The sequence below is a fragment of the Paraphaeosphaeria sporulosa genome, assembly GCF_001642045.1.
Source record: "Paraphaeosphaeria sporulosa strain AP3s5-JAC2a unplaced genomic scaffold CC84scaffold_7, whole genome shotgun sequence".
Classification (NCBI taxonomy): Eukaryota; Fungi; Ascomycota; class Dothideomycetes; order Pleosporales; family Didymosphaeriaceae; genus Paraphaeosphaeria; species Paraphaeosphaeria sporulosa.
Window position 1 is genome coordinate 685,164 of NW_017253366.1, and position 21,411 is coordinate 706,574.

Genomic DNA, 21,411 nt, shown 5'->3' on the forward strand with positions numbered 1-21,411 from the left:
AAGATAAAGCTGGTCGTCACCCCCACCATTAGGAAGAATAAGCTGAAGCTAGCTTTACGCGTCTCTAGAGCTCTTGCGTAAGTATAACTGCGTTACTTCTCCTCTTGCCCTATTGCCTCTATCTCTTACCACCACAATTGCTCACCTTTGTCAAACTGTATAGGATATCCTTCTCGATAACTCTCGTCCCATACAGCACCATCTATCTTGCCAGCATTATCACCACGCGAGCAATTAAAGACAATGCTTTTAAGGTAGGGTTTAAGTCTATTAAGGCACTGCTCTCCCGCCCTACCCTTAAAAGCGTAGACTTCTTGCTGCTGGACTAGAAGGAGGAGATGCTTAATTAGCCCATTTTTAATCTTTCTAACGGCACGTTCTACGATCTATGGTATTAGACTTACCTCATTAGCGGGTTATGCGAGGATCCATAGTTCTACATAATGCGGGTGGGCGCCGGCGGAAGACTTAATAGTAAACAAGACCCCATAAAGCTCGCACTATGTGAGGCAACTACTAACTCTAGAACCTTATAGGCGTTCTCACTAATGCCCTACGCAATTACATCCTCTCCAACACCACCTAGGTCTTCTAGGGAAGTTACCAAACGAAATGGGTCCGCGAGGATCTCATAAAGCTAGCCTTTGGGTCTATGGCTAGGCACAACAATGACCTCTTCCAGAGCCTCCGTAGTATGTCTCTAAGCCGGGATGTAGGCGCTCCTATGAACGTAAGTGCAGAGAACTTAGGAGAATTTAAGAAGCATCACAATATGCAAGGCCTTCGCGCCAATCTTAAGAAAGCATAACATAAGGATAACAAAGAGATCTGGTTAGTTAAAGCGCAGATTGAGAATCTCATTGAAGCCCTATTGCATCTAAAATTGCAAGAAAAGAGGGCAGCGTATTTCAAACACATAGATAGCCTAAGGGCCTAAGGATTACCCACTACGGCTTCCTTAGGAAAAATCCGTAGTAGCGGCGCGCCATCTACTATTACACAGTTCCTTTAAAGCTGCGCCCAGGAGCTTAAGGAAGGCTGTTTGGTGGAACAACGCGCACAACACTACATGGAGCTGCTAGTCAATTACCTGGCTCGTCGGCCGTCGCGCCCACCCCCAGGGCTGGGCACTCCAAAGATCGCAGTCGAAGGTAGTGGCGACGTGGCAGAGCGTGCCTACGAGAGTGTCGACCTCAATCGCACATCTACGCAGCAGTCCAGGTGCCTTCTCTGCGACTCCGCCTTCCGCGGCCGGAGTGAGCTCACTAAGCACTACCAGAAGATCCACGTCAAGGATGGGACGTTCGATCGGCCTTTCTCATGCCCCAAATGTCTCCGCCTAGGAAGGGGGCACGTCACGATTACCGCGGGCCCTCCAGCTTGGAACCGTCACGCCGAGGCATCCCACGGCAAAATGTCCGCGCCAAACCTTCCGTCGATCCCTCGTTCAGTGGAGGGTTCTGAGCGCTGTTTGCTCTGCCAGCGCTTTTTCCTAGGCGAAGGGGGCCTTTGGAGACACACACGTTAGATCTATAACCAGAACGGAAAGAACTTCGCGCAGTCGTTCTCATGCCCCGAATGCCTCCGTTAAGGAAATGGCGACGCTTCTATCAGCGGTTTTGATGATTGGAAGAATCACGTCTAATCAGACCACACAGAGATGGAAGGGCTACAGCCTCTGCCCAGCCGACCATGTTCACCTCCTAATGCCTGTAGTCGCCAAGGAAGCAATGGAGGCAAGCGCAAGCGTACGAGGGACGACGCCGACGCCGACCCTACAGTCGATGGTGCTGGCGGCGATCGGCCAGAGGATACCGAAGCCGCATCAGATACGACCTGCACTACACCAGCGACGGCCACCAATTCCATGTCGAGCACCCAAACCCCAGCCTCTTTAGTAGAAATGGAAAACATCCGGAACATCAATCCTCGCCTACTACCAGACCACTTAAGACAAGGCTCGAAGAAGGTAAAGAGCAGCCATTTCGACGATCCTAAGGCTGGCAACAGCGAGCGACGCGTGTGGCCCTGGGAAACGGAGCCAGGCCCGATTGTGCTCAGCGGATCAGGCACCGAACTGGAAGACCTGGAAGGTGACTGTATCCCAGCCGCAGATCCACAGCCAGAGGATCATGGTCTGTCCTATACTGGATTGTTGGACGCTGAACTGCATGAGCCAATGGCCGCAGACCGCTTCCACCCGCAAGGGCAAGAGGGCACGGAAATCCTCGAGAATCCACCATCAGAAGCAATCACGACCTCGGCGCTCGCGATGATTGATCTCGGAGACAGCTATCCACGAGGGATGAGTTCCGAGAGCCTTTCACCTACCCACGTCCCTGACGATGAGGACGTCGGGCAACTCCAACCAGCCGCACTCATTCAATACCCAGCCGAGGAAGAGACGGAGATAGGTGGTAGCCTGACTTCAGCCTTGACGATAGATCCTGGAGACCTAAGCCACGCAGCCAAGCTTTACTGGGGTAGAGGGTACGCTCTCGTACCAGAGGGTCGCGAGCTCAACCGAACCGCGAATAATGCACAGAGACGTGAGGAGATAAGCAGCAACATCAGCTCACAGCATGTGATCACGGGCAAAAGATTGAGGACCTCGGTTAGGAATCGCGCGTAGGTGCAGGCTGGTAACGCTGTCAAAGAGGGGTTCCAAGACTGCTCCTCGGTGATCTTCCCAGCAAAGAACCGGTTAGCAATTCATTCTTTAAATTACGAAGAAACATTGAAAGGCTTCTGCACGTCATTAAGTGCTTGTATTGAAGACAGGGCTGCCGAGAATTGCACGGGCGAAACTGTGGATCACCATTGATTCGAGGATGCGGAATGCGCTCTCTCCGACCTAAGAGGCCGAGCATTCGCATAGCGCAGCCAGGTGAGCGCGAAGCCCTCCAGTCAGATGCTGCGGAGGTAGCTCTGGTAGCCACCAAAGGCGCAGTATCTTTCGAGACGAGGCCTACTATATATCTCATGTGCCCAGGCGAGCAGCGCATCCAGGCATTTCAGTCGCCCACGGAGCTCAGCAATCACCTTCAGAGACACCTAGCTCATATGAAGGAAGGCAACATTCCAAACGCAGGCTATGTTGAAGTCGCATTGGACAAGCAGCATTTTCTTATATGCGAGCACCTCTAGATGGAAGAAAGAGGTACTGCGACATCGGTACTAATCGGCGTTCAGGGCAGGTGTTTGCAGCTAGAATTTACGTTAATTCCAGGAATTGAGATTCTCGCTATTGTGGTGTTTTTCCAGTCGGGAGAGTGTGATTTCAGGAAAATCAGTCACCAGAGATGTGACTAAGCTGCCTATTATTAGGAGGGTCCTATTTGGGGCCGTCGAAACCCATTTAGAGAAATTGCTATCAAGGGAGTTATTTTGGTGCTAGCTATTCATAACCCAGTTTCAATTTTGGACCGTTATATACTGGTTGCCCGCATTGGGTTCTAACAGTACCATAAAATGTGTTAGATTTTATGGTATTGCTGATGGATTCAAGAAGTATCTTATCAGGTTCTCTTGGTTGCTTGTTGTGCCCCTTTTATCATCCAGAGATGAGGTCGGGTCTTTTGATCCCGTTTGTGTGTCACGTGCCAAGGTCCCACAGCTGGTTCCCACAGCAGGATTCCAGGAGTAGAATTGCGATAAGCTGATTCCATACTTGGAGGCAATAGCTGCGCAACCGTCCCCATCGACTACTTTGTGAAAGGCGTCGCAGTTGCTCGCGATGCCGCTCTGAACAGGTGTTGGCGTGGTGATACCGTTGGTGGGCTTTGTCAATGTTGTAACGGGAACTGTAGACGAGGGTGTAGGATCCTCCCCAATGATGGAAACACAGACATACGCATCGAGCCAAAGGTCTGCGCAGTTCGAGCCGATCTTAGGGTTCCATTTGTAGAACTGCGCTACACTGATACCATACTAGGACGCGATCGCTGCGCAACCATCACCTGACTTGACAAGGTGGAAGGCATCACAATCGCCAACCATGCCCGACTGTATAGGTGTCGGTGTCATGATACCGTTGGTAGCAGTGGGTGTAGCGGCGTTTGTGCTGGTAGTGACTGGAGTCCAGCCGGGAACACCGGTACAAACCTGTGAGTCTTAGACAAGTATAAGAAACGCTTTAAACCAGACTTACATAACTATCGAGCCACAGATTCTGGCACTAAGCGCCAATATCGGGGTTCCACGCCACAAGGTCCTTTAGCGTCAAACCCGGGTATTTCTGGATGAAAGTTCCACAGTCGTTGCCTTCTTGCACCAAGTCCCATCGATTGCAAGTATTAATTTGGCCAGGCTGTGTTGGTCCAGGTGCGCCAGCAGTCGAGGTAGGACTAGCAGTGGCAGAATAAGAGATTATCGCCGAAGATGTCTCGGGCGCAGGCTCGTTGAATGCCTCCACGCAGTAGGATTTTCCAGTCTCAAATCCACCACATTCAGCGGTGATGGTGGGGTTCTGAATATTTGTTAGAAATTGAACATCAAGACGACCGACCCCACAGGAAAGACTTGCCCATCTTCTGAAGTCAGCCAAGGTTATTGCCCAAGCAGCAGGCATCCCACTGCACGGTACGGAACCATCGTTGTCGTACCACCAAGTGCAATACTTAGTGGTATTCGGGTCAGCAGGGAGCACGCTAAGTGCTTACAAACTTTATCTGCGTACGAGCCCGTCTATTTGAAGGTAAACGCTTGAGCAACTCTCCAGCCAGGGTTCTCCAACTAAACCTCACTCAGCCTTTCCTATAGAATCAATTTCTTCTCGCCCAAAATCGCGGCCTAGTGTCGAGGTCAGATGCTATGACGCCCTGCACAGCCTATCTAATCTCTCCAGATTAGGACCCGCTTGGCGATCGATACCTGCAGGTACTCTCATCACCGCAGCGTGAATACCATGGATGTCGATCCTGGGACAGCGCAAAAAACTTTTGATCCCCGATCCTAGTAACATGTCGCTTGTGGTAAGCCAGGAACATCAGCCCTATGCCATACAATTTCATCAGATGGTGAATGTATACCCGCATAACCATTCTGTACCTCCAAATGCCCGTGAACTCACACCTCGAATACACCAATTCCGCGATTCCCCCAAATCCCTCATCGACTAACCGAATTGAGGTAGCGTTGCATGCCAGTAATCCAGTCGTCATCGCCTTGTCATTGAATGTCGGTCCAGACCCAAAATAGTAACTGTCTGTACCCTTCGTACGATACCATGCGGTTCGTCTGGCTAGGCCAGTGTACCGCACCTTTGTACGACACCACAGCGGCTGACTGGTACACTAGCCAGCCGCCGGTGGCAGCAAGGGATGCCAAGGCTCAGGGGATTAAAACATGCCACTCTGGCATCCTTCGTACAAGACAGACATAATGAAATACCTGACTTTGTTTCTCACCCCCTTGTACGAAAGTGCACTTTACCTTTAGATGCTTTATTGCAGCTAGGGCCAACCAACAGTAACCGTATTAACCCGTGTTACGCCCCGCATGTTCACGCCGCAAAAGCACATGCGCACAGCCGTATAGCCGTGGATGAACCTATATTTTGGCCCCAGTATTGTCACGTAACCTGACATAATCACTCTCCATTAGATTAATATTCGTCCTCTTGTGGTCCTATTACCGCCAATGCACATCGAATGCTGCTACCTACGCCGTGATACATAGTATCCAGCTTGGCGAAACCCACTCGGGGAGATATTATCCCGCAAAGCCCAGGGACGAAAAGGCAGTATTATCGTCCGACCGCGGACTGTGCCGCCAGCATTCCTCAACCCTCTAATCTGCCTAGACGTCGAATCCTCAGTCTAACCAGAAGCCATCTCGCTACAACCCACACCCGACAGTAGGAAGGCTATCGTCAGCACTTCGGTTCACCTTTCCGCAAGATCCACACAACACGCTAAAGATGGTTCCTCCAAGGATGGGCACGCGAGATGTCCCTCCATTTGGGAGCCAACCATTCGATCACTTCATCATGGTGCGCACTGCTCGATGGGAAATTTACGGATTTTCGATAGTTTGCATAGCTGATAATTTTTAGGAAAGATGGGATCCCTCATCAACGTTAAGCAAGAAGGAACAGCACAAGGTGCTCGTGGCGGTCTGGCTCAGCCTTGGGCAGTACGGTCGCAATGTAGGCCCCCACTCTATACGGCACAGCATACACTCGCCGCCCCCTATTATTAAAACTAGCTTAGCGAGGTCTTGGTTCTATCGCTAACTAGCAAAAAGATTTTCTATCAGCGAATGAGGACTTGGGCCAATGACAGTGACATTCCAGAGCACGTTCCGCAGGATCTTCTTACAAACGAACAACGGGCCAAAAACGAGGTGCCTTACTGCGCATTCTGGATCCGGACATGGTATGGAACCGAAGACAAGGGCAGTGATGGGTCTAAACCGGTCACTCGGGCTACTGCTAATAAATGCTACCATCATCTATATCGAAGGGCCGTTCTAAGCATAGAGGAAGACGGAGATGAGAACGAGCCTTACGACGGCGATTTGACGATCGAAGAGGATGCCATTTTCGATGATGACCCGGATTCCTTTGGAATGGCTCAGCAAACCCCTGAGGAAGATATTGCACCTGCAGGAGCGATTCCTTCGGCCCTGGCTGGTGCTTTCATGCGGGTCCCAGACTCATTCGATGGTACTTCTAAGGCGGAGTGGCGATCAGATAATGCAGAGATGATTTTAAAGGAAGAAAAACGTTTGGAGGATTCACAGCACGTACTAGTACTCTTGGCAGACCGCCAGGCCTGTGAGCGGGGATGGGTGTTATTCCTCAGTATTAACCACAAGGGTCAGGTGATGCCACTTCGTATTAGACACAAAGCCGGAGACACCCGAGACCAAGTGAATCAATGGTTGGGTCTTGGTCACGGTATCGATGCAGCACCTGAGGATCGCACGGATGAGGTGATCTATGCAGATGATGGTGATGGGTGGGATAAGTGCTAGAGTCTGGTTTCTATCTAGTACAGAAGCTATCAAACAAGGAGTGTATGCTATCCATATCATTCAATGATGAGCATTATACTGTAGATGCTTCTTAAAATGGCGTTGATGCTCGCGTTCCCCATCGACCAACTCCACTGGAATGAGTACGTCAATATCTGGTATATCCTCATCTTAGACACCTAATCAATGTTAGTGAAGCTCTAGCTTGTGTAATCTGGCTCCAACTTACTCATAATGTTGAACATCTCCTCTAGCGTGGGCTTTTCTCCTCTCTTCATCTTGGCAGCCGCGACACTATTGTCGAACTCAACGTTACAGCCACCCGTTTTGTAATAGTTGCCCCAGAGATGAGTCTTCGAGGGTGCGCCCGTAACGTCTTTAATACAATACGCATTAAAGTTGTTATAGCCGTATTTCTTATTGTCCATAAAGTTAACCGCGGCCACCACTCTGCCAATGTCGGTTTCGCGGTTTACTCCTAACTTAGACGTGAGCTAATGATTAAGAGGGGAGTATACTCCACCTAATGGAGTATTGGTGTTATCTAAGTCGAACAGGTGCATAGTGAACGACTTAATATTGTTTTCATCACGGTTCCACGCTTTATCCAAGTCGATCGGCTTCGTTTCTAAGTCCACGCCTCTTGTTGCTTTGTTGTCTTTCCATTCGTCCGCCCAATTCTTCTGGTCTGTCTTAGCTTCGCCGTCCGAGTCGGTCCAATACACCTCCTGCCATATTCTGCGCAGGACGTTCAGATTAGCATTCCCTTATATGGTTTGCTGATATCCGGGAACGCATGCCCGGGCGTTTCGCTGTTACACACGTCAATAAGAACCACCCAAATAGTCCCAAAAGGATAGCATACATTGGGATCGCCTCCTTCTAGCACAGCGTTGAACGGAAACTCATCGCAGCTCGCCCAATTACCATTACCATTGTTCTTCGACGCTTTCTGGTTCATCTCGCGCCAATATCTGTCAGAATAAGCGATGCAGCTTTTAGACCACGTGTCCCTAACGTTGACGTATTTGTTCTCCTTCTCGTCCCATCTTTCGAAGGATATTCTCTCTCCACACACATCATTGCGGTTGCTCCTACACGTGGTCGAAAAATTAGCATGGTTCAGATTAACGTGGATTAAAGGGATCAGCAGGTGTTCCGGTCGCCGAGCCAGAACGATGCAAAGGTTCGCGATGAAGAACCGCCCACTTCGTCCCTCACGTCTACTCACCCACTGGCCTTCCCTTCCCAATTATAAGTCAAGTCGACTGGGCCCAAACCTCCGCCCTCGTGGTCACGCATGTAATCCAAGATGTTGTGGCAGATTCCTTTGAACTGGTAACCTCCCCCCCCGTCACGGTCCGGGAAATATTTGCAATCTATTTTTGCACGCAAGAGTCAGTTCAAGTCAGAAAAACGGGGACTGGGTACCTAGTGTATGCCATAGCCAGCCTAAAGGATGGTTCCTCCGGCGATGCCTAAGCACATCCACTTAGATGCCGGTCTGACATACTGTACATGAAGGCTGGAACGGAATTTTGACAAGGCGCGTTTGGATCGGCGTCTTCGGGGTCGCCTTCTTCGGGATCCCCGTCCGCGCGCGCTAGTTTGCGTTGTGAAGCTGGGGGCTTCCACTCGCACTTATCGCCCGAACAGCCTCCCTGTTCGCATTTCCCGCCATCGTTGCATGTGAATCGTTTGGCCTTATCTCCCAGTGCGGCATGGTCTGCGAGTTGGTCTCGCTTTCCTAGGGATGGTGAGAGAGCTCCACTGGAGCCGTACCATTCGTCATCAAGCTGATACGATGAGTTGTACAGCGGCTCGAACTTATCTATGTACGCATCGCCACCTTCCGAGATGAAGGGATTACGCTTCGAAAGGGAAACCTCACCATAGTGCTCGTATAGGATCTTCGTTCGACCGTTCTTCGCGTCCCACATGTAGTAGGGCTTCAGCGCGTACTCTCCCAACCACTTGAATTTAGCGATACCCCCGACGCCGAAGTTGTAAATGTATTTGATATAGATGTCTATGTTATGTTTTTAGCATTGTGGCGGCTTCATCATTTGCAATTCAGAAGAGTGTGGTAAGGGTGTGCTTACGGTAACTTCCAGCACGGGTATTTCCGATTCCAGCCTTGCCATCGGCTTGGACCTCGAATCTGAAAGTGTTGTTCACAAAACCAACGATCTGAGCATTCAAGACATCGCCCGATACCTTAGGAGCAGTGACCTTGATGCCAAGATTAACCTCTGGGGTAATGAGCAAGTCCACGTTGACAGATGCCTGCACAGCAGCATCTAGGATTGGCACAAAATCTGAGCACAAGTTAGCTAGGATAGTTGCGTGAGGTAGCACTTCAAGCTTACCAGTACCCTTACTGCTACTCTCATCACCTTCTGTTGCTTGGGGTTGCTTGATATAGTCTTTCGCCTCCTCGACCTGGGGAAAGTACATTAATTGCTTGGGGAAAGTAATCTTGGCACCCGCTCGCAACTGACCTGAAATGGTCGCTTTTGCTTTCATCTGGCCATACAGATCAAGGGTAGGCCCTATCGCAGCGATACCCTTAATCGCTAAGCCAGGGTAAGATAGCGTATCAATGATCTTGAGCCGTTTCGAAACCCATTCCATCTCTGCGTTACCTGCAACCTCTAGCACTACTTGAGCCACAGGCTCCATCTCGAAATAGGTGTAGACGTTGTCAATTGCAAGTGGCACAATCGTGCCGGATGCATAGTACGCCCATCAAGCGTTCATGTCGAGCTTTGCATCGAGGATAACATCTAGGCCGGCTTTGAGTTTGACGTTCCCTCTAGCGCACGATGCTCTCTTGCGATACAAAAGCATCCGCTTGTGCAGACTCATTGGCAGTTTACCCTCATCGGAGGCTTCTACTTTCGTCATCTTTTTCAGCCAATCAGTGAACGATCCCCACCATCGTTTCTCATGACGCGACTCAAGGGATCGCTTTGTACCCATGTCTGAGTCCGAGCCAGTCATCTCATCCCAGTAGGGAACGAGGTTCGTATATGATGCGAATGATAAGCAGTATCTACTTGCAGCTTTCGAGCGAAGGTTCCTGGATGTGCCTAGCAGTTGAAGCGATAGTCAGTATTTCCGATGTACAGGATGACACACTGGATCAACTCACTTCTTCAATCAATTGTTGGAGCTCGAGAATAGCATCCGTGTCCCCTGAAACCGTGACACTAGAAGGACTGTTGATGCAAGCAATTCTGGCCTCGCCCACGCAACGAAGAATGCGCTCAAGAAGAGGAGCGATGTCTGCTTGGCCAGCACCTACGGCCATCATGCTGCCATCCAAAGTAGGGAATTTCTCCTTTAGGATTGGAATGAGACGTCCTCTGTGGTACACTACAGTCATCGCGTCTTCAAAATCAATAATACCTGCGGCATATGCAGCGCCGATCTCTCCGCTAGAGTGACCAGCAACAGCTTTGGCGGTTATACCCCACGTTCTCAGTAAGTCAACCAGAGCCAGCTGCACAGCGGTACATGATGGTTGGCTAAGATGAGCATTATTAATCTTCGTGCTTGTCTCATCTTTTTGGAGTTCCTTGAGTAGGGAGAAGGTCGCACCAAGTGAAAGCAGGTGTTTGTCAGCTCGGTCAATCGCTGATGTGTAAACAGGATAACGCTCATAGAGTTCGCGACCCATAGCCCACCATTATGCTCCTGTAAGTGGCAATCGTCAGTGAACATCACTCAGAGCACATTCGACCCGCGGTCTCTTGCCTTGACCAGTGAAGATGAAACCCAACCGAATCGCCTCCAAGTCTTGCTTGACTGGACGAATTTTGCCACTCGAGAGTGCTTCGACAAAATCGACAGAGCTTGATGCAGTCACGGCTAAACGCCATGGATGATGCGTCTTGCGCTGACCAAGTGTATATGCCAGGTTGCTCAACAAGTCGTTTTGAAACACCTCGGGACGTTGTTCAGTGCGTCACTTGCCGACCATAACCATCTTATTGCGACGTTTAAGTGCTCCTTCATTGCCAGCCATCATGCATTGAACGATCTCTCCTCTTAAGATGACCATTCGCGCCTATCGCAGAACGCATGCAAGATTCGAAACGCCAAAGGCTGATATGACGCTGCCACATTCACCAGAACCACAGTTGACAGCCTACTTTTTTACTATTCTGGTATGATCGGGTATGCAATGGCGTGTAAAGTAGTAAAATGGAAGAAGGGCACTTCTTTCGGTGCCTCTCTCTGGTTTGTTATTGAGATTATTGTGTTGAGATAAAGATGTGGTGTTCCATCACGGCGTGCGTCCCGCCACGCAGGGATGGACGTTACTGCGAACAGGTATGTAATCACGTGTTTTGCCGCTTCAGATGAGTTAAACAATAAGACATCAACCGCGAGTGAGTGCAAAGTTGAAGGGCAAGCGTCTCTAAATTGGAATTCCGCTCGATTCGGCAGCCAATGTAATTTATGGGCTTCCCAAGCGGCTCCGTTTTGCTATTTTTAGTTCGTGGGCTGAGCGAGGTGCTGCACAATAGAAGTCGTGACCTGGTTAGTGCTAACGAGCAACACGCGCACAGAATGCGTATGTCTTACAAGCCCGCCCACGCATTATGAAGGCACACGAGTGAGACTACGTCAACCAAATTTAATGTATGAGCACTTACCTCGACGGAAAAACCACGTGCTCTAAGGCAGGTGTGTCTTTTGAAATGACGCAATGTTCCAGGTGATTGTGTTCAGCTTCGTAAATTTCACAGCTTCCAGTGTGAGATGGAAGGAACAGACTATCAATAGCAGAGGCTCACCTTCCGACTCCGACTTGTTTTCCGTCGGACGCCGATACATGGTGGCTTCCCTATCTACGCAGCGGAAGGCTTCTTCCGTCGATAGTTCGATGTTTGTCATCAACGGGCTACTTGGCGGCGTTGACGGTAGTCGTCACTGCGCGAGCTCACTCGACTGAGCCTTCGCTTTACCAGCCGTCCCGGAGTTGATTGCATCGGTCCAAGTACTGGGAATTCAAGTCGATCGTACGTGAGCAGACCTATATATCCTTCGTAAAGGTCGCCAAAGTCAGGGTCGGAGCTCGAGTCCGAGTAATTGTCATTGACAACACCCACAATGCCTACGCATCGTCAGAAAATGCATGCTTACGCTACTATCGCGATCGATCAAAGGTGCTTACCCTGACTACTATCCTCAGAAGGGCCCGGCCGAAGTGGAGTTCTATCCCCTGTGTCTCCTTGATAATTTGGCATTAAGACGCCTGTTCCTCCATGGGATCGGCACTACTAACATCGTTGCTTTCTATCCCGATGCCGCTAATCTAGTAGTCGGCTTCGGTCTCGGCTACATCTCTATTAGACGTCATAGGATCCATAAACAAACAAAAATGTTACGTCGGCTACGCGGATGCCTACCTAAGCAAGTCAAGTCGACGACTTTAACACCATGCGCCGCGTGTGCAGGTTCCTCTCCATTCCCCCTTATACTGTTCGAATCAGGTTCGATACCCAGAATATTATCGAAATTAGGGTACTTACTCGTCGTCGTCAGAAAGGGCTTTCTTCTTCGTTGGGAGGGTTCGAGGGGTCTGCTTTGGAGACCCATTACAAGGTACAAAGTGGGGGGAACCCTGCGTCTGCTGGGCAGGGAAAGTACTGAAAAGTGTTGCCATCGTGGCGTTGGTGTTCAGAAGTCCTAGAAATCTAAAGAAGCGAGAAACGCAGACATTAAGTAGGCCATGAGCACGCTTGAGGAGCTCTCCGCGCCCAACATCGCACAGCCGCCGAATGCTAGCAATAGTACAGCTTTCGCATTAAGCCATTTCGCCATTGGATGGAGCCGTTAGCACGTATCCCAAGAATACTCGCCCCGAGACCGAGGAATGGTGGCGCCAGCTTCCCAGAAGAGATGCCGTAGGAAGCAGATTCATCTCCTTTTTGTCAGAGGCCGCCCGACAATCGTACGAGCCTGTAGATGACAATTCTGTCTGATCCGGTGCCTGGACGTTGATCAGGAGGCTCCCAGCAATGGCTCTCCACTCGTCGGCACCTCCGAGACCCAAACCTGGGCTCATTTCTTCATTCAGGCCTCCAACTTCATGCTCCTGGCGGGGGTGGATCGAATCATGGAAGCAGATTGGCGCCCGGCAGGCTCCTGATTGATTAATAGGATGCTCTAGCCGTTCCCTCCGTTTACTCTGTGATGCCGGAACGTAACCTGCCGTCATGCATGCGGTCAAGCAGACCCAGACTCCACCAATCGGTGTCGAGTGCACACTGGGCGAGTACGTGCTGGTATCGTCCTGCCTAGCTGTACGGCGGGTCGTAGCCTGGCCGAGTCTGCCTCATCTGACTCTCTCTAAAACTGACTTTGCAGGAGCGGCAATCCAAGCCAATCATCTTCCCGAGGCTAACAGTTCCGTGCAATGGGTGACGGCCCAGCTGGGATTGCACAGGCCTGGCCCCTCCCGCTCAGACGCTATCGAGACGTGCAAGGCGCTTCTGTTGCCGACATGCGTGATTGATGACGCGGCAGGTCGACGATTTCCGAGATGAACTGGCATACGGGACCTTCTGAAAGGAGGAACCGAAGGGATGGCTGGATTCCGTTCATCGGCGGTGCCAGAGTAGGGGGTGTATGCCATGAACACTGCTTATCCATGTAGAAGGCGAGGGACCCAGAGCGGCGAAAATCCAGTCGGCAAGACTGAGGCCACTTGTATGCTGAACTTGAAACGGTGCTTCCCGCTTTCGATGGCGCAGCTTTGGTCATGCTAAGTCATCGAAGCCTGCAATATCCGCCTGTCCAGCTAAGGTGTCTCACATTGAAGCTGCCGTCTCCTCGGTGGAGCTCCCTCAAATCGAGGTTCCAATTGATCCGAAGGTAATGGTCGAACCCAGAATTGGGGCCGGCGGTTGACACTGGAACACCGAAAGCCGGATATTGATGCAAATATGAGCTAGAGCGTTCGGCAACGCCGGTTTCCTTTGAGGCGCAGCAAAGAAAGGGCACCATTAGTCTTGGTGAGGCATTTTGCTGATTGGGCTGGTTTCATTGTATGGCATGGCGCGTAGCTTCGTGGCCATTCAGTGCAGCAACTGAGCTTGGTGTCTTGGCTGTGGCAGCGAATTGGGTCGCATGAGCATCAATATCTGAGCCGTTGTTCAGCTGAGTGCAATTTGTAATGCCGTCCGTTCATCCGAGCAAAGTGTTGGCGGTGTAACGTAGCCTTCTGGCGTAGGCACAGAGATCAAGCTTTGGAGTATTCTAAGGACACTGTTCCTGACGTCGTCAAAAGGCAATGCGAATAATGGGATCGAAATACTAGACAGGTGCAATGAAGCGGGGAGGCTGCCTCATGGAGAGAATTGACGACAGTCAAAGTTACCGTCCGTGAAATGCAGACCTGAAGCATCATGTGGGTACACTTGCCATCGTTCTGATAAGTATGAATAGTAGAAAGAAAAGAGTTTGGGTGAAATGAAACTAAGAAGGGGAAAGCTTCTTATATCTTACAACGATTATGTAATGAACATGGATTGGTGGCGGATCTAAGAATCTCCGATGCCAAGATTTTGCTGGCTTGGAGGCGCCCATTTTTGGACGCAAAACACTCCAGAAATGGAGGCATCTAAGCCAACCCAACATCGTTTATGAGGAAAGAGCGGAGTGCCGCGGACCGCTAACTTAGAGCTGTCAGCAAGACCCGCTTACCCCAGAGGACGTTGGGCAACATCACAAAGTCCACAACATTGGGCCACACACTCCCAACATTTCTTACTCCCACCACGCTGCGAATTGCGCTCTCCTGTAACTGTCTTTGAGCCTTGCAACTTTGATCATAGGTCCTCTTCCAACTCCCTCACGCGATGACAACAACGAGGTTGAACGACTTCTAGTCCAACGATCGGCAAGCCACGTCGCGTGCGGTCTGCTCTAGAACGTTCAAGCTAAGGTAGACTGCGAGCGAGTTCCCCAATTCGCAATGCACTGTGGTATAGGCCGTATAATCTCACGGAACCTCTAGCAGGGGGCTACACTATTTACGGCGCCGAGGAGCACACCAGCCTAGCATCAAACACTGGCGCACCCAAACTAGCAACCCCAAAATTAACAGCCTGCAAACACTTCGGCGACTCCGTAGCTGCCACATAGATCCCTGGCCCTACTTGAGGTCCACAGATAATGGATATGGTATGAACGAGCTGACGCGATTGTTCTCAGCTGAACATCTTACACCCTTTGACGCATTAGGCGCGATCTCATTATACGTTCCAATCCATATCATCATATTGCGTTGTACTGGCCCCGCTCTTGAGCCGGCGCGACGATATTGGAGTATACTAGCAGTACTCGACCTTACACCTGCGACATCACCGTTGCGATAATATACCAACTGTTTGTCCCCCTTGTGCAATGATCGATGGGTTGATATACAGTGTTTGCTCAATAACTCGAGAGGCGATATGGTGGGGGTACCCAAAAGCACTGGTAAGTGACACACCATATCTACACACATATTCGTTGAATACAGCTAGGTTGCGCTATATGTCGGAAGCGGAAAGTCAAGGTACGCTCTACTCAATAAGTAAGCATTGCGTATGCTCAAGCAAGATGTTTAGTGTGATGAGACGTGGCCGACATGCGTGAACTGTCGCAAGAATGGAAAACTCTGCCCAGGTCCGCCTTCCCGACATACCTTTAGAGACGCTGGACCACAACTAGACAAGCAGAGCACCAGCATCAAGACAAATCAGAATTCAGCACCCCAAGACCAAGGTCAGTAGCTCCAAGGGGTTCGGGACTATGCTAATACCCAGCCAAGTTCATCAGAAGACCCAATTGACTCATCTCAAAGCAATATGGTCCAATACAGGAGCCGCTGTTCTCAAATTCCGCCTTTCTCCAACGGGGGATGATCAGGAAGCCAGCAAGGGACATTCGAAGGGACGTTCCCCCACCGAGCATTCATCGAACCTGCCGATGTCGATCCGCTACGGACCTCTGCAAACATCCCCGCACCACGAATTAGCCCGAGCTTTGATAGAAGCGATGGAAACGGATGATGCTGGCTATAGTATATCAGATTTCGGCTCTTTCATGCACGAGGTTCCATGCCGTATCGGTCGCAATGCTGCACTGGACACCGCCGTGGCTTGCTTGCTACGTACGCGCTCCGCTCTACTCTCCAAGAACACTCTGGACAATCTTCAGACCCCCAAATATTATCTCGCTGCCGTGCAAAGACTTCAGCGTTCCTTGGAAGACCCTGTTGAGGGCATGTCTTCCAACACGCTGTGTGCGGCTGTTATACTGAGCCTGGTTGAGGTGAGTACATCGAACTACTCGCGTGTTCCATGCTGAACTTCGAAGGCGCTTGCCGGTCCTCGGCTCGACAACTCCTATCTTGCGCATATCGGTGGCGCGGGCCGCCTACTAGAGATCCAGGGCCCACAGACTTGCAGGGATGGTTTTGCAAAGGAAATACTGCGCTTCACGAGAGGTGGCATTGTAAGTGCGGAACTTTTCATATCGAAGCTGGATTCGTGCCGGTAAAGGCTGACAATTATTGGCAGATAGTGACGTCCATCTACAAATCCGAACCTTCTTTCTTGTCAATGCCAGGCTGGCGCCATGTTGCATTCGACAACACGAAGTCAAATATTGAAGAGAGCCTTTACACAGAAGTTCTCCATTTGATGTCCCAACTGTCGGTACTGCTCAAAGAGGTGAAAGAGCTACAGACACTCACAGAAGCAACTTGTCAGCCCTCATCAAGCCTCGATACCAAAAACTTGTTCCCCGAAGACGACGTCCTCCCACGATACCCCGCCCCGCACACCGACTTCGAAACAGCGTATACCACGTACATAGGTCCCGAGCTCTCACACACCCAACCCACGAATCTTCACTTCGAACCCGGGCAGCCACTCTCCCTCCAGGACCCACCCTCAACACACCCACTCCTCGAGAAAGCCTACGCCCTCAAAGCCTCCCTAGACACCACAAGCGCGCAGCTACAATCCCACCTCCAAGACGGCACCTTCGCCCTCCCCCTCCCTGCCCTCGACCCCGCCGCCCCCTTTCCCACCGCCTACCGCTTCCCCCACTGGCGCACCGCCCGCATCTATACCATACAATGGTCCCTTACCATCCTGGTCGCCAAAACTCTGCTCAAACTCCTCCCAGAACACGACCCCGTGCGCTACGCGCTCGAAGCCGAGTGCCGCGCCGTCGCGCTCGAGATCTGCAAGACGTGGGACAATGCGTGGGCGAACCGGCCGATCGGCGCGTGCCACGTGTGGCTGGGTTTCGTGGTCGCGTATGAGTTCTGCAGCGTGGAGGCACGGGGGTGGGTGCTTGGGGCGCTGAATCGGTTTTTGATGGATCAGGGGGTCGAGGGGTGGAGGTGGACGGAGGAGGTAGTCGGGGCGATGAATCGGCGGTTGATGGGGGAGGGGGAGGGCTTTGTATCTGGGCATGGTTCGGGGGGGCTGCGATAGTCATGTGTGTTATTGCGTTCTTGCTTTGCTGTGTGTCGAGTCGAATCCAGTCACTGTTCTCGCGCACTCCTCTCGTTGTTTTTGCTTCACTATGTTTTTCACCTCCCCGAAGCGCCACGCGACCTCACAATCAAATAACGCAGTGCATCTCATGTATTGACCTCTTCTGCATTGCCCCAAATGCCGGATGCCACCCCAGACACCCCTCCGCGCCATCTACTAAATCTCAAATCGAAGCAAACAAAAACAAAACCAAGGAACATGCAGTCACAGAAGAAAGTGGCGCTAGCGAAAGTGAACCAGCGGAATCACCTCTTACAGAAAGTAAAACCGCACGAAAAAAAAATAAACCATCGCAGCAGTGAAAGGGCGAACATCATTCCAAGGAAACCATCTTGTACGAGACAAATATCTTACTATTGTGCCAAAACCAAAAAAAAGTATGAGCAAATTAGAGAAAGCGGGTTGGACAGCTGGTAGATTTTTGTTAGAACAACAAGTCTGCGAAGACAGCAGGCGCAACATGTTGCGAAAGCATATGCAGAGAAAAAAGTCTCCTCGTAACTAGCGTCAGATCTTAGAGCGCTTCAGGTGAACGGAGAATTTACATGCTAGGTGAAAGCAAGCAAGCCACAGTAGTAATATGATAAAAAATGAGGATGTAAACAGGAAAGGACGTGTCTACAAGCAATATGAGAAGAGCAACAGAGTATTGAAAGAAGGAGATGACGATCCGAACATAATCGACATATACGCCAGGATATCGGACCTCTGCGTACGATAGCGCAAAAGCTAATGAAGAAATTTGCGGGTCGCGTCATCGGTAACATCCGACTCTGGGGCTTTGCCTACATGGAGACACTCTGAGCGTGCTGAGGACTGCCGCCGTGGCCTGTGTTCCACCTTTTTACCCTTCCCACCACCATAATGCTGTCATAATCCATCCAAAGTGCACCGCGAAGCCCTGGAGGAGGAAATCGAAAGCCGTGAAATGATCTCCGTCGTTAGTACACGCCGAACGCCGAAGTAGTGTGTTGTACAAAACGTATGATCCGGCGGGACCACAGTGTCAGGCCGCTGAATGGCGAAGCTCATAGTCGCAGGGATACGAGCCTCGATTTGCCGATAGAGAAGAACTAGCGCATTGTGCCTCAGACATTGTCTACGGAGGAGTAGCTGCTCTCGCGTTCCTTCTTATGGACGTTTCTCTCGTGCTCGTCTCTTTTGTCCTTCCGGGTGCCGAAACTGCGACCCCTACCGCCCGTTGGTGCATGGGATCTTGAGCATCCGCTCACGCTGCAGAAGTATTGGACACGATTCTTCGCGTGCGTTTGGTCATAGTGTCTACGCAGGTCGGCCATACGTCCGAATTGGAGTTCCTTACACTCGCTTCTATTGCACTTGAACTTCGACTTGTTGGCATAGACGTATCCGATCGGTTCATCGTCGGCATAGGATTGCTGAGAACGGCGGGATTTCTTTGCAGCGCGGACTGCGTTGGAGAGTGATGATGGAGCGGGAGGGAACGGTGACGGAATCTGGGTCGAGACGAGAGGCGATCGCGTGTCGATGGTCGTGGGAGCGGGATAAACAGGCCTTGGAATTTCTGTAAGTAAGGACAATGAGTTTATTGGAGGCTCACTCACTCGGGCAACTCCGCGAGAGTTATCTGTGGTGGAAATTGCGGGCCTGTTCGACTGAAGGAACCCGAGGTTGAGTGCCGAGGGGTAGGCATCGGATTGACCATACTGTTACCACGCTCGTTAGAACTGGACGTGGAGATCGCTGACCAAATATGAATATCCAATCATGGGACAGCCGTGGAATATTATTGTGCAATGTATGGATTGGCAGATCCTGGCAGGATAGTGAAGCATTATTTTGTTGTTGAAAAGCATTGTCGACAACCCAATGGCAATTACGGAGCGTTCTAGACCGCATAAGAGGAAGATTGTACGAACGAGTAACGTACTTCATCAATAAGAAGAGATAGTCGACCGATACCTCATTGGGAAGATGAGGACGATAGCAAAAGGCCATAGGAGTCGTCGTAAATGTTGTCCTGGTATGTATCACAGGTCACCATAGCAGAACTGCACCGGAAATCCTCGATACGGTGGTACGATCAAATGGAGGAATTGAGGATGCTTTCGGGTCACCTGGACATTGATCGATCTGGGATTAGAACGAAAGCGCGAAGAGCGCCTTTATTGGGCGTCGACCACATTCAGTAGGCAGAAGCTGACACATCAGGGAGTCGTCAAATCACAGTGGAATGGTCCGAGGGAGCGGATCGACCGGAGGGAAAGGTCCTTGGGTCGTTTGGTAATGATATTGATTGTAGGTCGTAAACCCGAGTAAGTCTGAAACCTCCTCGGAGCAGATGGGAAGAAGGGAGAGGATTGCAAAGAAACCTACCCGTGCAAGGCAAAAGGTGCTCTTGCCTGCCATACTGTACCTGTGGGGTTGGAATTGCTTGCTTGAGACCTATAAGGGTGACATCCGGAAATAAGGTGGGTACAGCTCCGTTGTGATGCGCGGCTGTCCTTTATCGACGTCCGGGGTCCGTTCCGTGATTCTACTTGGAGCTGAGCTTCCGGCGATAATCTAGCTGATCCCTGGCAGGCGATGCAGCGTCGAAATGGAGATCGTGGGACTCAACCACGAGATGCGTTCACCCTCGTTCCTCATTTGCGGATGCAACAATTGGTCGAGGCAAAAGGTCTTCCGGGATAGACCATGTCCCTTTTTAAGTTCGTCTATTTGGGTACAATCCTGGGTGGGTGACCGAACCTGGCTTCACTTGACTTGCGACACCGTCTTTCAGCGGATCGCCTTCCGTGGTATGACGAGGGGTTCGTAGCGACTCGACTTGGCCAGTGGAGGGTCCTGTCCGACAGAGTGATGAGAAAAAAAGTGTTCGGCTGGCACATCTTCCATGTCGAATTTCAAAGAGTATCTGGACGCGGTGGTGGTGCGAGCCAGGAATATCAGGCAACTGCAGGGTACGGTTCAGACCTCGTGGTGGCTATATTCCAGGCAAAGAAGTGAGCTTCCAGGTATCTACGAAGATGGGAATCCTTCCATGTCGGGAGTTCCTCGAGGTCTCCCGGGCTTCCACTCCAATCCAAATAATGGCTTGAGGTTCATCTATCTCCCGTAATTTCACAAATGTGCAAAGGGCACTTACTTTTCAGAGTCGTTCAGCTTCACAATCCCATTCCCACCATGCATTGACATCTGGTTGTAATTTCCTCCATACCCATAGTCGAACCCAGAATTCATCGAATCGGATCGCGACATATCGTACGTCGCAGTGACCGGTGAAGGTGTTGGAGGCAGGGGTCCGGTGTTACCAATGGAGAAGTAGCTATGATTCGACTGGGTTACAGAAGGCTGAGACATGGACGACCGGTGAGCTGAGGTAGGCGAAGTGGGCGAGCCATTGAAGCTCGAGCCGCGGGATCTAGGCTGGCCCGGTGAGAGCGGCTGATGTTGGTATTGTTCGCTGTGTCGCTGCTGTGACTGCTGACCGAAGATGTTCAGGTGGTTGCTGTTGAGACCATTGGGAGGGTAGTTGTTCTGAAATTCGTGGAAACCACGATCCACGAAGTAGGAGCTGTCCATAGATTCGGATGCCAATGGAGGAAGGTGCGCAAGAGCGAATAGAAATTGATGGTGTGGTTCAAGCGTGGTTTGAAGGGATGAGCTAGGGGAGAATAGCAGATGCAAGAGGAACGAGGCAGCCTATGTATACCCTCTGACCAGGCTGTTACAGGGCAAAGGGCCCTGACATTGGCTGTGGAGGACTGCTCTTGGCAAGCCACAGCCTGCTTGCGCGATTATTCGACGAGGCAGAGCAGGCAAACATCTGGCGCGACACCGCGTGTTTTCATAGCAGAAGAGTCCTGCGATCACATGTCAT

The 21,411-nt window shown here is 51.0% G+C and overlaps 9 protein-coding genes across 9 annotated transcripts; 3 read left to right on the top strand and 6 right to left on the bottom strand.

Annotated features, from left to right (window-relative positions):
* Positions 1-1,069: 1,069 nt before the first annotated feature.
* Positions 1,070-2,632, top strand: CC84DRAFT_1218932 (uncharacterized protein; the record flags this gene model as incomplete). The annotated part of the gene is made up of 2 exons (XM_018183042.1): positions 1,070-1,416; positions 1,717-2,632. 2 exons carry the CDS (start codon positions 1,070-1,072, stop codon positions 2,630-2,632), a joined length of 1,263 nt encoding a protein of 420 aa, XP_018033997.1.
* A 3,288-nt stretch (positions 2,633-5,920) lies between these two features.
* On the top strand, positions 5,921-7,097 carry CC84DRAFT_1248848 (uncharacterized protein; the record flags this gene model as incomplete). Its single annotated transcript, XM_018184269.1, has 3 exons — positions 5,921-5,992; positions 6,056-6,148; positions 6,247-7,097. The coding sequence occupies 3 exons, from the start codon at positions 5,921-5,923 to the stop codon at positions 6,976-6,978; spliced, it is 897 nt and encodes a 298-aa protein (XP_018033998.1). The 3' UTR covers positions 6,979-7,097.
* Positions 7,039-9,660, bottom strand: CC84DRAFT_1218934 (uncharacterized protein; the record flags this gene model as incomplete). The annotated part of the gene is made up of 8 exons (XM_018183043.1): positions 7,039-7,148; positions 7,208-7,456; positions 7,571-7,706; positions 7,844-8,072; positions 8,210-8,357; positions 8,492-9,007; positions 9,081-9,296; positions 9,348-9,660. 8 exons carry the CDS (start codon positions 9,658-9,660, stop codon positions 7,039-7,041), a joined length of 1,917 nt encoding a protein of 638 aa, XP_018033999.1.
* A 294-nt stretch (positions 9,661-9,954) lies between these two features.
* On the bottom strand, positions 9,955-11,137 carry CC84DRAFT_861491 (FabD/lysophospholipase-like protein). Its single transcript, XM_018187668.1, has 3 exons — positions 10,738-11,137; positions 10,133-10,677; positions 9,955-10,070 (listed from the first exon to the last, which is right to left on the bottom strand). Exons 2-3 carry the CDS (start codon positions 10,658-10,660, stop codon positions 9,978-9,980), a joined length of 621 nt encoding a protein of 206 aa, XP_018034000.1. The 5' UTR covers positions 10,661-10,677; positions 10,738-11,137; the 3' UTR covers positions 9,955-9,977.
* A 1,076-nt stretch (positions 11,138-12,213) lies between these two features.
* On the bottom strand, positions 12,214-12,739 carry CC84DRAFT_861342 (uncharacterized protein). The gene is made up of 3 exons (XM_018187667.1): positions 12,522-12,739; positions 12,399-12,469; positions 12,214-12,327 (listed from the first exon to the last, which is right to left on the bottom strand). The coding sequence occupies exons 1-3, from the start codon at positions 12,653-12,655 to the stop codon at positions 12,305-12,307; spliced, it is 228 nt and encodes a 75-aa protein (XP_018034001.1). The 5' UTR covers positions 12,656-12,739; the 3' UTR covers positions 12,214-12,304.
* A 2,710-nt stretch (positions 12,740-15,449) lies between these two features.
* Positions 15,450-17,486, top strand: CC84DRAFT_1197332 (uncharacterized protein; the record flags this gene model as incomplete). Its single annotated transcript, XM_018181515.1, has 6 exons — positions 15,450-15,474; positions 15,522-15,553; positions 15,606-15,762; positions 15,809-16,311; positions 16,357-16,494; positions 16,560-17,486. The coding sequence occupies 6 exons, from the start codon at positions 15,450-15,452 to the stop codon at positions 17,484-17,486; spliced, it is 1,782 nt and encodes a 593-aa protein (XP_018034002.1).
* A 520-nt stretch (positions 17,487-18,006) lies between these two features.
* CC84DRAFT_861506 (uncharacterized protein) lies at positions 18,007-18,476 on the bottom strand. The gene is made up of 2 exons (XM_018187670.1): positions 18,095-18,476; positions 18,007-18,043 (listed from the first exon to the last, which is right to left on the bottom strand). The coding sequence occupies exon 1, from the start codon at positions 18,314-18,316 to the stop codon at positions 18,098-18,100; it is 219 nt and encodes a 72-aa protein (XP_018034003.1). The 5' UTR covers positions 18,317-18,476; the 3' UTR covers positions 18,007-18,043; positions 18,095-18,097.
* CC84DRAFT_861505 (uncharacterized protein) lies at positions 18,477-19,386 on the bottom strand. The gene is made up of 2 exons (XM_018187669.1): positions 19,133-19,386; positions 18,477-19,082 (listed from the first exon to the last, which is right to left on the bottom strand). Exons 1-2 carry the CDS (start codon positions 19,231-19,233, stop codon positions 18,638-18,640), a joined length of 546 nt encoding a protein of 181 aa, XP_018034004.1. The 5' UTR covers positions 19,234-19,386; the 3' UTR covers positions 18,477-18,637.
* Positions 19,387-20,423: 1,037 nt separating this feature from the next.
* CC84DRAFT_861565 (uncharacterized protein) lies at positions 20,424-21,355 on the bottom strand. Its single transcript, XM_018187671.1, has 2 exons — positions 20,677-21,355; positions 20,424-20,514 (listed from the first exon to the last, which is right to left on the bottom strand). The coding sequence occupies exons 1-2, from the start codon at positions 21,111-21,113 to the stop codon at positions 20,499-20,501; spliced, it is 453 nt and encodes a 150-aa protein (XP_018034005.1). The 5' UTR covers positions 21,114-21,355; the 3' UTR covers positions 20,424-20,498.
* Between the last annotated feature and the right edge of the window lie 56 nt (positions 21,356-21,411).

What these genes read in the sequence shown, in the direction of transcription:
- CC84DRAFT_861491 (XM_018187668.1), bottom strand. Translation starts at nt 10,660, where the DNA reads ATGGGTCGCGAACTCTATGAGCGTTATCCTGTTTACACATCAGCGATT. An exon ending in TCCAACAATTGATTGAAGAA is followed by an intron (nt 10,071 to 10,132) that starts GTGAGTTGATCC and finishes TTCAACTGCTAG; the next exon opens with GCACATCCAGGAACCTTCGC.
- CC84DRAFT_861342 (XM_018187667.1), bottom strand. Translation starts at nt 12,655, where the DNA reads ATGGCAACACTTTTCAGTACTTTCCCTGCCCAGCAGACGCAGGGTTCC. An exon ending in GCCCTTTCTGACGACGACGA is followed by an intron (nt 12,470 to 12,521) that starts GTAAGTACCCTA and finishes TGATTCGAACAG; the next exon opens with TATAAGGGGGAATGGAGAGG. An exon ending in CGTCGACTTGACTTGCTTAG is followed by an intron (nt 12,328 to 12,398) that starts GTAGGCATCCGC and finishes ATAGAGATGTAG; the next exon opens with CCGAGACCGAAGCCGACTAC.
- CC84DRAFT_861506 (XM_018187670.1), bottom strand. Translation starts at nt 18,316, where the DNA reads ATGTTACCGATGACGCGACCCGCAAATTTCTTCATTAGCTTTTGCGCT.
- CC84DRAFT_861505 (XM_018187669.1), bottom strand. Translation starts at nt 19,233, where the DNA reads ATGGTCAATCCGATGCCTACCCCTCGGCACTCAACCTCGGGTTCCTTC. An exon ending in ACTCTCGCGGAGTTGCCCGA is followed by an intron (nt 19,083 to 19,132) that starts GTGAGTGAGCCT and finishes AGAAATTCCAAG; the next exon opens with GCCTGTTTATCCCGCTCCCA.
- CC84DRAFT_861565 (XM_018187671.1), bottom strand. Translation starts at nt 21,113, where the DNA reads ATGGACAGCTCCTACTTCGTGGATCGTGGTTTCCACGAATTTCAGAAC.